This window comes from Peromyscus leucopus, chromosome 8b, assembly GCF_004664715.2.
Source record: "Peromyscus leucopus breed LL Stock chromosome 8b, UCI_PerLeu_2.1, whole genome shotgun sequence".
Taxonomy (NCBI): domain Eukaryota; kingdom Metazoa; phylum Chordata; class Mammalia; order Rodentia; family Cricetidae; genus Peromyscus; species Peromyscus leucopus.
In genome coordinates this window covers 96,660,209-96,673,761 of record NC_051086.1, presented here as the reverse complement: position 1 = coordinate 96,673,761, position 13,553 = coordinate 96,660,209, and the positions used below count along the sequence as shown (strand labels likewise).

General features: G+C 47.6%; 1 protein-coding gene across 2 annotated transcripts in view; it reads right to left on the bottom strand.

Moving 5' to 3' along the window:
• Positions 1 to 13,255, bottom strand: part of Igf2bp1 (insulin like growth factor 2 mRNA binding protein 1) — a 43,845-nt gene extending 30,590 nt beyond the window's left edge. For both annotated transcript variants that reach the window (XM_028869112.2, XM_028869113.2), the window contains exons 1-2: positions 12,743 to 13,255; positions 11,536 to 11,596 (exon numbers count right to left, since the gene is read on the bottom strand). In XM_028869112.2, the coding sequence (XP_028724945.1) occupies positions 11,536 to 11,596; positions 12,743 to 12,917 (236 nt within the window). In that variant the 5' untranslated portion in view covers positions 12,918 to 13,255. The remainder of the gene's footprint in view (positions 1 to 11,535; positions 11,597 to 12,742) is intronic.
• Between the last annotated feature and the right edge of the window lie 298 nt (positions 13,256 to 13,553).

The window sequence follows — 13,553 nt, the reverse complement described above, 5'->3', positions numbered from 1 at the left end:
ACTTTGGAACTAGACAGGTAGCATTCCTCTGGTTAGGAAGGCAAGGAAGCTACCCATTCAAGGGCCAGCAAGGGTCGGAAGTGGGGCCTGATCAGCTCAGACAGGCACAGGGTTCCTGAAGACCGTTCCCCCTCCACACAGAGCTCCTTTTCAGAAAGAATCCCTCCGAAGCATTTCTTTTGTAAGGGACTCTCACTGTGCAGTCCTAGCTGGCCTGTAACTCGGTGTGTAGATAAGGATGGCCTCAAACAGAATTGGGATCACAAACAGATGACCTCCCCAGAATTGGGATCACGGGTGTGTGCCAGCTGTGGGTTTTTTGTTGGTTGGTTGGTTGGTTGGTTGGTTTTGGTTTTTTGAGACAGGGTTTCTCTGTGTAGTTCTGGTGCCTGTCCTGGATCTCACTCTGTAGACCAGGCTGGCCTCGAACTCACAGAGATCCTCCTGCCTCTGCCTCCCGAGTGCTGGGATTAAAGGCGTGCCAGCTGTTTTTATTGCTTTTACTCGGGATAACTTAATGAAGAGGAAACCACTCAAGAGTGTTGGGAGGTGGGGGTGGTACAGTAGTTAAGGGCACTGGCTGCTCTTCTAGGACTCAGGGGCTGGAGCGATAAATAGCCCATTGTTTAAGAGCATGTATCCAGAGGACCTGATTGATTCCCAGCACAATGTCATGTGGATCCCAACCACCTGTAACTCAGGGAAATCTGACGCCTCAGGCCTCTTTAAACACCTGCACCCCATGTGCATATCCCCCCAACACACATCATTTAGAAACAATTTTTTTTTTGTTTTGTTTTGTTTTTGTTTTTTCGAGACAGGGTTTCTCTGTGCAGTTTTGCGCCTTTCCTGGAACTCACTTGGTAGACCAGGCTGGCCTCGAACTAACAGAGATCCGCCTGCCTCTGCCTCCCGAGTGCTGGGACTAAAGGCGTGCGCCACCACCGCCCGGCAGAAACATTTTTTAAAGGGAAAAAAAACCCATACACATAAGAATAAATACTATTTTAAAAAGAGTAGGGCTGGAGAGATGGCTCAGAGGTTAAGAGCACCGACTGCTCTTCCAGAGGTCCTGAGTTCAATTCCCAGCAACCACATGGTGGCTCACAACCATCTGTAATGAGATCTGATGCCCTCTTTTGGCCTGCAGTCATACATGGTGTATACATAATAAATAAATAAATCTTTAAAAAAAAATTAAAAGAGTAAACCCAGGCCAGGGGTGTTCTCATTGGCAGTATGTGCACCAGGCATTCAGCAAGGCTGGGGGGTTCCACCCCCGGGAGAAATACACACAAACAACAACAACAACAACAAAATCCCTGCTCCTCTGACCACCCCACTCAGCAGTCTAGCACCTTCAGTCCTTGCTCAGGACACACAGGCTTCAGAAAAGCTAGCTCTCTAAACAGTCATCCTTGTCCGTTAATGCTGGGCTCTATGACAGATGGACCTCTCCAGCCAAGTGACTGAGTCCTTGAGACTGAATAAAGCTTCTAAACGCTGAACTGACATCTCCAACTTCCTTCTCCAACAGTCCCATCTCAGTTACTACCTCCCCTTCATTTTCTCCTCCTTGGACGATGTAATGAGAAGTTGATGAGCCCAAAGCCATCCCAACTGTGACACACAGCACTCTGCACTAACAAATTGTAAAACCTTTATAGTAACTGATGAAAGTCAACCCCTGTTAAAGGACCAGAAACCACACAGACTGAAAACCTTCCCCATCCCCAATCCAGAGAGAAGTTTCCCACCTCGGGCTGTGGACATGTGCACCCAAGGTATGACATGTGCACTTGGAACAAGGACTGAAAGGGGAAAGCGGCCAGGAAAATGAGTTTTGAGTGGATTTTGTGGGACCGTGTGCAAAGCAGGGAACCAGGGAGGGAATGTGAGGCTGCGGCAGAGGCAAAGGAAGGAGGAACTAGGGTCAGTCTCCTTGAGGGCACTCAGGGATCCCCAATTTCTAAATGCTTATTTTATGAGCTTAATAAAAGCAGAATATAAAAACCAACATCCCTATTATCTGCCATCAGGGTAAGAGAAGCTGCTTTTCCCTGTCGGGATTACCGCCCCATCCTCCCATCTGACACCTTCGTCAGGTGACAAGTGGTTCCCTCTCCTCCACACACTGGACAGTAACCTCAACAGTGAAATTATGGAGAGGTGCCTGGACCCGGTCAGGACATCCAGGGAAATGTAACAAATAACCCATTTCTCCTGGGCACCACCCTTGCCCAGGTGCATCCCTCCAAGTCTAGCAGTTGGTAAAGTGGGAGCTCTGGAAGGCTGCCCACAACTGAGCATTCTGTTTTTGTTTTTGTTTTTTCTTTTTTCGAGACAGGGTTTCCCTGTGTAGCTTTGCGCCTTTCCTGGAACTCACTTGGTAGCCCAGGCTGGCCTCGAACTCACAGAGATCTGCCTGGCTCTGCCTCCTGAGTGCTGGGACTAAAGGCGTGCGCCACCACTGCCCGGCTTACAACTGAGCATTCTGAAGGCGCCCTCCACCGAGCCCACAGTACAGCACCAGTACAATGCATGCCAAGCAGCATAAAGAGTTAGTTCCAGGCCAGACTGGGTGACATAGAAAGACCCAGTCTCCACAGAGAACCAAAACAATAAAATCATGACAAACAAAGAATGTGCCAAAGTCACCAAGTATACAAGCATACTGAAACACCTAATCTAATGTCTTAGATAAAACACCCCAAGTTGCCATACACAGTTGTAGTGGGTAGCTATTCCAGCTTTGATCTGGAAGTTCCAACCCCCATTGAGGCTTCGGCAACTGTCACGTCTACAAGGCCGGGGCCAAGGGAGGCGCCAAGAGACCTGAGATCTGGATGGGCCAGTGCGTTCTCTGTTCCTGGACCCTGGACGATGGAGGTGGACGGAGCAGAGCTCCAGAGAACACCACTGGATTGCGATACACCTTCCCCAGACCCCGCAACCTACCTATTCCTTCATTTGTAAGTTACCCACTAAAATCTTTTAACTACGTGGAGTGGCCTTAATAATTTCACCAACACAGTCCTAAAGCAAAACCTTTCATAGACGTGTTTTCAAACTCCAACACCCTTGATCCACTCCAATTCTGGAGCAACCACAGCTCTACAGAACAGAACTGTGAAGTCTGGAAAGAGGACAAAGGCCTGCCAGTTCAAGTGGCGGCAGCAAAGCCCATGTCTAGAGCAAGGCAGTAATGCTACAGTGTTCTAATAATATAATAGTGCTGACAGTGTTAGCCGCTACATACTGCTCTTGGCACACTTTACAGTCAGAGAACCTGGGAGTCTCTGCTTTCAACACTGGCTCTTCTGTGAGGAAGATCATTGCTCCAGTCTATTTACAGAAGGTGCACGGAGGGCCTTGGCTGGATCAAGACTCTGGCCTTGGAATGCTTCCTCCCTCCTGATCCTTAGGAGTTTTGAATAATGCCACACCTTTAATACCAGCACTCTTGAGGCAGAGGATCTGTGAGTTCTAGGCCAGCTTAGCCTATAGAAGGGAGTTCCAGGACAGACAGGGCTACCTAGAGAGATCTTGTTTCAAAAAGCAAACAGATGAGCCTAGCCTGGTGAAGCACACCTTTAATCCCAGCACTCAGAGGGCAGAGGCAGGCGGATCTCTGTGAGCTTGAGTTCAACCTGGTCTACAAAGCTCCAGGACAGCCAAGGCTGTTACATAAGAAATGCTGTCTTGAAAAGCCAAAAAAGGGGGGGGAGATTTGAATGATTCCTCACCCCCCTAAAAGACTCCATAAACAACCTTAATAAAATCAACTTTTTTTTTTCCTTTTTTGAAACAGGGTGTCTTCACAGAGCCACTGCTGTCCTGGAACTCTGTAGACCAGGCTGGCCTTGAACTCAAAGACACCCCCCACCCCAACCCCATCCCCAGCCTCCAGAGTGCTAGGATTAAAGTTGTGTGCCCACCTTAAAACCAACTTTTTTGTCTTTGTTTTGTTTCAAGACAGTTTCTCTGTGTAGCCTTGGCTGTCCTAGAACTCATTCTGTAGACCAGGCTGGCCTCAAATTCAGAGATCCTCCTGCCTCTGCTTCTCGGCTAAGACCACTTTTTAAAAGATTTCTTTTAAGGCTTTTCACACTCGCTGTGTGTGTGTGTGTGTGTGTGTGTGTGTGTGTGTGTGTACACGAGCTTGTGGAGGCCAAAAGAGGATATTGGTGCCCAAGTTGGACAGACAGATGGCACTGAGTCTCTAGGAATGCAACTTCTTAAAAAGTTTTCCTGGGTGCCTGAGAGATGACTGTGGATAAAGCAGTGGCTGCACTTCCACAGGACCGGGAATCAATTCCCAGCACCGACATGTTGTCTGCCAGTCACCTACAACTCCAGTTCCAGGGGCTCTAACTCCCTCCTGGGACCTCGTGAGCACAAGGCATCTACACAGCGCACACATATCCACGCAGGCAAAGCACTCACACACATAAAACTTAAAAAATAAATCTTAAGCCACCCTAGCTACACGGTGAGACCGGTCTCAAAAGAAGCACATCAGCCAGGCAGTGGTGGCGCACACCTTTAATCCCAGCACTCAGGAGGCAGAGGCAGGCGGATCTCTGTGAGTTCGAGGCCAGCCTGGTCTACAGAGAGTTCCAAGACAGGCTCCAAAGCTACACAGAGAAATCCAGCCTTGGGGGGTGGGAGGGAAGCAAATCATTTCTAAGTTTTCCTCTTAAAGATTCAAACTCTGTTCAAACTATTCACTCAGATTTTGCTCATACTGAATATTTCCATTTCAGACTTAACCTGAAATTAATTCTAAATGAAGATATTTGGAAAATGCCCTCTTTTGCTAAAGAAATACAAACTAGAATGCACAGAACAGACAAACACTACAGACAGAGAAAACACTTGGCACTTGCCGCCTCCAGAAAAAAATTTCCAAATGGCCTTCCCCCAACTCAACAAAAATTCCCCATCACCCCTTATCACTGTGTCTTCCAGCCCCAAAATATCGATTGTGTAAGACTGCCCCAGGAACTTGGAAATATCTGATCATCCAGTCAGTTCTCTTTAGCCATCCAGCTGTTTACTTGGTATTTTTTCATCTAAAACAGTCGCCTAGTGGTCAGCTCTGCGGCTGGTGCTCAACTTCTGCAACAGGGCTCCTTTTCTGATGTTTGGTCAGTGTGCTGCCATCAGATTTCCCTCTAACTGTATTAAAATTATGAGGGCCAGACCTACTTTGGAAAACCTCATGATTTATCTGTAATCAGCACACATTTGATTTCAGTGGCTTGTGTTTTGAAAAAAAGCTTGTTCCTGTCATATTTATTCCAAACGTACTGCACTGCAAAGGTAAACAAACAAACAAACAACAACAACAAACCAACAACCTGGGTCTTATAAAGCTGACTGTGCAATAAATATCAGCACTAAGAGGACCGATCTGCCTCTATGAAGTACACATGGTCATCGCTGATCAAAGCCATCCAATTCTACACGGGAAGAATTTGGACTAAACTGAACGTCTTCCTGCTGGTAATCTACCCTGTGTTTTATCTTATAGGACTATTTCTAACCAAATCAATGATCAATAACCAAGTGGACATCTACCTTAAGCACATGTTGGGTTTCTTTGTTTTGTTCTGCCTGCATGCATGTCTGTGTGAGGGTGTCGGATCTCCTGGAACTGGAGTCACAGACAGTTGTGAGCCGCCATGTGGATACTGGGAATTGAACTCAGGTCCTCTGGGAGACCAGTGCTCCCAACCACTGAGCCATCTCTCCAGCCCCCTTATTTCATGTAAGAGAGCTTTGCTTCTGTTTTTGAGAGATGTTTAAAAAGGACAGTGGAAGTGGATGGGAGCCCAAGTTTCCTTCCGACAGGGAATAAGTCAAAGCCTCCCCTGGGGTCAGCTGTAAGACCTGTTTATACACTTATTTTTGGTTGTGAGCCTCGCTCGCCTTTAACTGAGCTGAACCATCTCCCCAGCCCTATCTTTATACATTGAAAAAGCAGAAAACAACAACCCACAGACCCTCTCATTACCATTACTCCCGTTACTGTCTCAGTCGGCCTTCAGGACATACAAACTGATGTCCCAGTCTGTAAAGATCACAGACTACATAAACTGACAGTTTAGATCGGGGGTCTACGCCCAGCAGCCAATGGCCCCACAGAGCCCTCCGACTAGGAAATAGTTGGAATCTAGGTACCAGGAACTAAGTCTTGAGGACCCTGGGAAAGGAAGTGCAGCTCAGGAGAGCACTGGGGGCAGGCATGAGGGCCGGGAAGGTCACGGTGGGAAGGTCAGACAGGAAGGTCCAGGAAGAGCCTCCAGCGCTCAGCTCTCTCCTCTCCCACCCCACCCTCTGTTTCTGAACACGGAAGTCCAAAAACTCAGGGCAAAACAAAATTAGCCTTGCCTCGAGCTGACCGCATCTGTCTTCCTAAACCTGGTGACAGAGAGTGACCACGGGCCTCCAGTGGCTCTTCTTTCAATGTGAGGTGGAAATCCAACACCCCAGTCTCTACTGCCTCATCCCCCTCAGTCTCTGTCTCTCCATTTTCTCCTTAACACTCCCCTCCTCAATCAAAGTTGAGCTTTCTAGAACAACATCCCCATTTTAACAGACGGGGACAGACAAGACAATTTAAATTTTAACAGATGGGGAAATGTCACTTCCTCAATCGCCTTAGGTTCATTTTTGTCTTATGACACTATCCCTACCTACCACCTTCCACACACAAACCGAGGTATGCACCAAAAACATCTTTCTTCACCATGAAATCTCTAAACTTCAAATAGCCAGCCGGGTCCAGTGGCTGTAATCACGCCTGTAATCACAGAACTCTGGAGGCTCTCTGAGGCAGGAGGATTACCATTAGGCTGGGGGCAGCCTGGGATGCACAATGAGACTGACCCTGTCTCAAAACACAAACACTTTGCTAGTCCTTCCCCCTTTTCACTTAACCAAACCAGATGTGAGGATTTTTTGTTTGTTTGTTTTTGAGATAATCTCTCTACATAGCCCTGGCTGTCCTGAAACTTACTGCGTAGTCCAGGTGGGCCTCAAACTCAGGGAGATCTGCCTCTACCTCCAGAGTGCTGAAATTAAAGGTGTGTACCATGATGCCCAGCTCAAATGTAAGGCTTGAGTTTGTTGTTTTTGGTTGGTTGGTTGGCTGGCTTTTGTTTGATTTTTGGAGAGAGGGTTTTTCTGTTTAACAGCCCTGGCTGTCTTAGACCAGGCTGGCCTCGAACTCAAAAATCTGCTGCCTCTACAGGGATTTACTCTGAGGGGATTACTGGGCTCAAATGTAAGGTTTTAATAAAATATTTGTAAGTGTTTTTCACTAGTCTGTCTCAAATGCTATCTTTGTCACTGACTGTTATACATTAAAACAAAACTAATAAAAAACACCAAAAACCTCCCATGTCTTAAAAGCAGCCACCCACGTGTATTAGATTCAAATTATCTATTAAGGTAATTCTGAAAGGCAGACACCCAGAACCCTTGAATCAAGAGCCTTCCAATTGCGGTTATGTATTTCACCCCCAAAACACTGAGACCACCAAAACACATGTCATCAAACCCAGACAACTGGAATAAAGTCACTCTGAAGTTAGTGATGGGAATCCCAAATCTTCCCTTCTTTACTAAAACACTCTCCATCTGAGAAACCATCAGAGTTAAAATTCCAGAAAACCCAGGGCTAAGAAATTCACAATGCTTTCAAGGAACAGTTAATTATACTCAGGCAAGTTTCGTCTTCAAATATGAACTACCAGATTAAGAAACTATGGCTTTTTTCTAGCAATAAAGGAAATTTATGAATTTGTAAAATTCATTTCTAAGTGGAAACTTAAAATGGAGGGAATGAGCTTCAGTATCTACATTTCCTCCAAATACTAAAGAAAACAAAGACAACCATTTTTTCACTTAAAAATATACAGGGTAACATCCTTTTTACTAAAAAAAGTTATAAATTCTTTCTATTATAAACTTCTTGTTGTTTTGTTTTATTTTCCAAGACAGGGTTTCTCTGTGCAGCCCTGGCTGTCCTGGAACTCACCCTGTAGACCAGGCTGGCCTTGAACTCACACAGATCCTCCTGCCTCTGGCTCCCAACTAAAGGTGTGTGCCACCCACCTCACTCACCCCCACCCCACCCCAACCCACCCCACCCCATCCCACCCCACCCCACCCCACCCTGGTTTACACCTAAGTGCTTTAAAAGCCCAGGCTGCCATCTTTTGACCTTCTTTCCATTTTTCAGCCTCTAGCTCCAAACTGTGTGCTGTGTGCTTTCTGATTAAATGCAAACTTATTTCTTTTTTTTTTTTCTTTTTTCTTTTTTTTTTTTTTTTTTTTTTTTGAGACAGGGTTTCTCTGTGTAGCTTTGCGCCTTTCCTGGGACTCACTTGGTAGTCCAGGCTGGCCTCGAACTCACAGAGATCCGCCTGGCTCTGCCTCCCGAGTGCTGGGATTAAAGGCGTGCGCCACCACCGCCCGGCGCAAACTTATTTCTAAAGGTGATTTTTAACGTGTTTTGAAAAGATTTAGTGACTCAATTATTCAAGGTTTCTACAGTTCATTTTAAATAAGTTGAAAACATTTCCTGTCATGTACAAAACAACCCTTCATGGATTTTAAGGTGCTGAGTCCAGAAAATTAAACTTATATAAAATAGGAATCAAATTGGAATACATTCTCTTTTCAGAGTTTTTCACCACTGGAAAAGAGACCTAGTTTTCATTTTAATCATTGGAAATTTAGGAGAAAGTATTAACCCACTTCATTTTGAGTCAATTTAAAGGAAAAGCACTACTATCAACCAGCCCAAAGAGATCAAAGTTGGAATCACCTTGGGAAAAAATATCTTTCATGTGTTAAGGGCAACATTTTATTTTGATGATAGCAGTTGACAAGTAAAATGCAAGGTTTAGGACACTCCTAGAAAAAAGGCCTCAGGGGTAGGTATAAGAAAAGTTTCATTCTCTTCAAAAGTAAATCAAATCATTTCCCTCCCTAAGAAAATCTAAGATGGCAGGCAGCTCCTTCCTTGCCTAAATTTTTCTAAAGTCTCCTAAAAGAAGACACATCTAAACACAAATGCTGCATAACTGTTTTTAAAATGCTTTGGGTCCTTCTCCTTTGTACCAACATACGCCAGTGAATAGATATAAATTATAGAACAAAATTGCCAACTAAATTCCCAGTACTGGCTGACAGAGTTGGGGAAGATAATAGTGAAATTTAATGTCTCTCATATTTAAAATTCAAATTTGCTGTTTTCAGCTTAAATATGATGCTAAGACTACTAATTGGGTTTTTGAAAGGTATAAATCATATTTATCAAATATATTCAAAGGAACAACAAAATACAGGAATACTTTTAAGTCAACTCATTTGCACTCGAGTGTTATCAGGAGTTCCATTCTTAAACACTGAAAACACAATACACATAGACAAAATACACTTCTACAGGTGTTCATTTTGCTTAGAATGTTGGTCCTGACTAAATTTGTGTCTGTGTTTCCAGAGACTGAAAATGCCAGCAATAACTCGACTGAATGGGAATGCTCAGACACAAACCACACAAGCACCAAAGCTGCTCCTCAAGGCACACGAACAGAGCAAACTGACTTTAATGGAAACAAACTTTTTTTTTAAAAACCAAGACTTCAAAAATCGGTTCATGCTAGAAATAACCTCTTCCCACACCACCATCCAGAAGGGGAAAAAAAAATTACAACCGCCTCAATGTTTGGTTCAAAAAATATTTCAGTAAAAGGAGAACACACAAAAGATGGAATTGAATATGGACATGAAGAGGGAAATTTTTTAAGAACCATCTTCTCAGAGACCCTCTTTCCATTCCCACTCTCAAGAGCTCTTAGTAATGCATTTTGGAGGGAACAAGGAACCTGGACAGGAATGCCATAAAGCAGGCAGATGGCTTGAAGAGAAAGATCCACAAATACAGGGCACCATGAAAATTAAAATATAAATGTTTGAGTTCCATTTCACCACAATTAGCTATTTCTTTCTCTTTTCCCTTCTTCGGTTTTAAATTTTAAGCCACTCTCAAGAGCAGGGAGAGGGGGAATTGTCACATTTTTCAGAATTCCAGTTATTAGATTTCCCATCAACACAGCTTTGGATTTAAATATTCATAATCTTCAAAGAATTTAACTCAATTATGTTATTTTCACCTCCCAAAAAATTTTTCGAAGGCTTTCCTTCTTTCCAATTTTCCTTCCTTCCAATTTCGTCTTTGCTCCTAATTCTAATCACCTTTCCAATAAATTTCTCAAGCATTTGACAACAAATCACATACTCTATAAACATAGACACAAGCCATATTGATCATCTATAGATACAATAATTCAGTCACTTAAAAAATCTAAAGCCAAACCACAGAGGAGTTTAACCTCCAGCTAAACTTCCTACATTATTTTAAAAATACCTCCTAGATTATTTTAAAAATACCCCACCACACACCTTTCCACCTAGGAAGAGCCAAAAACTGTTCAGAAATACAGGAAGTTTCCAGTTGAAAAGGGGTTGAGGGGATCAAAAACGCAGAGGGATGCTTCCGACTAAGACAGGAAAGAAAACTGCACTGTCAACATGTTCAAGAAGTCTGATTCGAGAAACACTACCCTTATGCTCTACAGCCCGAGTTCAACCAAACACTTCAGAATTCAAGGCAGACTGGAAAACGCGCCCCGAATTTTAGGGGAGCAAGATGGAGATACCCCACTTTGCCGGAAAAGACGGAACACAGGGTAAAAGGAACTCACATGAGAACACACACACACCCATTCATCCCCGGAGTTCTAGACCCTCCAAAGCGGCCCAGCTCACAGCCCGAGCACAAAGCTCTCACCCCAGATGGTCCCTGGTAACAATGGGCTGAAGGAGTGGGGGTGGGGGGGTTGGAAAGGGATAGCACAGCCAAAGCATATTCTTTGAAAATCCAGTTGAAGGGGCAATATAAGATGTGAGGGGCTGGGGGTGAGGGGCTGTGAGGGGGACAACGAAAACCCATGCCCGGAACAGAAATTAACACAGCATAAGGAGATTCTAACGGGGGTAGGCTGCTCATTGATTTCACCCCCAAGAGCAAAAGGACTCCCTTAAATCCACTTTCGAATTATGATATGGATGAGAGAAAAAAAGGAGGCTAGCAGGAAGTTGAAGAAATCACCCCCGCCATGAGTTTGAACTCTCCGTATTTAAGCTCCCCTAAAAACATGGTCCCATACTCTGAATTAACTCCACAGGGCTTCTACACTATTGATTCTTTTTCTTTAATCTCTTCAAGTAACATCTTTTGGCCCACCCCAGTTCCAAGTTGTTGAGGTTTTTTTTTTTTTTTTTTTTTTTTTTTTAAGCTGTAAAACACCCATTACAATATCTTAGCCAATCTTCTCTCCCAGCCCCCAACATCCGGAGTTGGGGGGTGGAAAGGCCAGTCATGGGTTTGTTCCACTGGAGACGCTATGGACCCTCTTAATATTCCTCTCAGTTCCCCCAAATGAGCGCTTTTCCTACCTTTGTTTTTTGGGGACCGAGTGTTCAATCTCTAGGCGTTTTCCTTGTAGTTCTACTTTCCCTGAAGATTTAAAAAAATAAATAAATAAATGAATGAGGGTTCGGGAGTGAGGGTGGGGGGGAAGGGTGGGTAAGGGGCATAAGCTGCATTCGAGTTCCTGGGCCCTCCTAGGCATCCGGGCACCAGCTGCCGAAGCCTGTGCGGGGAAAGGTTTGCTCCAGGCATGGTGGAACCCGTCATTTCGTTGTTTTTTTCAAATTTTTCGTTTGATTTCCACTCATCACGTGGGTGAGCTGAAGCGCCTGCTCCGAGAGCCAGGTTTTGGGAAAGGTGTGAGCGCGTTTTGGGGGGAGCGCGCTGCTCCTGCGACTCCCAGAAGTAGCAGGCAGGAGCCGGGCGAAAGGAGCACCCGCTCAGTCCGAGTGGGGCGGGTGGGTGGGAGGAGAGTGTTCAAACTTTATTTTCCTGCCGGGCCACCGAGAAGAGCTTCGGCGACCAGGCGTCACCTGTCGGGGCCGGCGGAGGGCCCGGGGCGCGCGGCCCGGCCCGGCGGGAGGGTCCCGGGCGGCAGCCGCGCGCGCGCCTCTCGGCCCAGCCTGGGCGTCTCGGGAAGCAGCATGGCGACCCGGCGCCGCCGCGCCACCCGGCTCACGCCCCACTTTCAAATCAAAATGGCTCAAGCCCCGGGCCTTGGGCGGGAGCCCCTTCCTCCGCGTCCTGTCGCAGGGCTCGTCCCCAGGAAGAGCGGGAAGCCCCGAGGTGCGGGGACACCCCTCCTGCCAAGGCCTGAGGACGGAGAGCATGGGGCGTGGGGGGTGTTCCAGCAAGGGGGGGGCTTCGGCGGAGGGGGGTGGGGGGGCCGCGGGGAAACCACGCCTAGACCCGGACCCCGGTGCCCGTGAGACCCACCCCCACCCCACCAGTTGCCAACGGGGGCTCCCGCCCCGTCGGTGGGGAGGGGGGGGGTCAGGAGCCCCGAGCGTCCCGGGCTGGGGGAAGGGGGAAGGAAATCCCGACTATTTCTGCGTGGGGAGGGGGCGTCGAGGGAGGTGGGTGGACGCCGGGGACCGAGGCCGAGCCCCGCGGGCCCGGGAAGAGTTGGCGGGCCAGGGAAGAGGAGCTGCAGGTCTCCGTTGTTCGGGATTTCGTTGTGTGTATGCGTGCGTGTGCGCGTGTGTTTTTCCGGGGAGGTGGCCGCGCTCTTACCCGAGAAAGTTTCGATGGCCTTCATCGCCCAGTGCTCGTCGGGGCAGTCCACGAAGGCGTAGCCGGATTTGACCAAGAACTGGCCGCTGTAGGAGATCTTGTGCTCCGCGAATACTTTCTCCAAGTCTGCGGGGGTCACGCTCTCGTTGAGGTTGCCGATGTAAAGCTTGTTCATGGTGGCGGTGGCGGGGCAGGACGCGGTCCCGGGGCAAGGCCGAACGGGCGAGCGCGGGCGGAGAGCCTCCTAGGCCGAGCGGCGTGGAGGCGGGCGGCAGGAGCTGCAAACTTTCTCCGCACCCCACCCCTGAAGTTGTCCGGAGCTCCGGGCGGGTGGGCGGCCTGAGGGCACACGGAGGTCACGGGAGAGTTCGGGTTAGCCCGGGAGAAGTGCCTGCGGAGCACAGGGAGGCGGACGACGCGGCGCGGCTCCTTCCCTTCGGTCCGAAACCCCTGCGAGCGGGCTGGTGTGTCACGTTTCTCCGCGGCCGCCCTGGCGCCGCCTCTAAATAAAATCGACTTGAAAAAAAAAAAAAAAAAATGGAGCGGAAAAAAAAAAAAAAAAGGCGAAGCCACGTGGTGACAGCCCCCACCCACCCTGCAGGGAAAGACCCCCGACGCCACCGGGCCCCTTGGCCCCTCCAACCTGGACCAGCCCAACAGCCTCTTGTCTTGGGGGGCACTCAGCGCACCCCAGGGGTAAAGCGGGAAGGTGGAGACAGAGTCCCCGAAGCTCTCCTCGCCCTCTCCCCCTTTGCAAGAACCTGGCCCCTAAGGCGGCGCCCCGCCCCCACCCATCTTGCCACTGTGACCT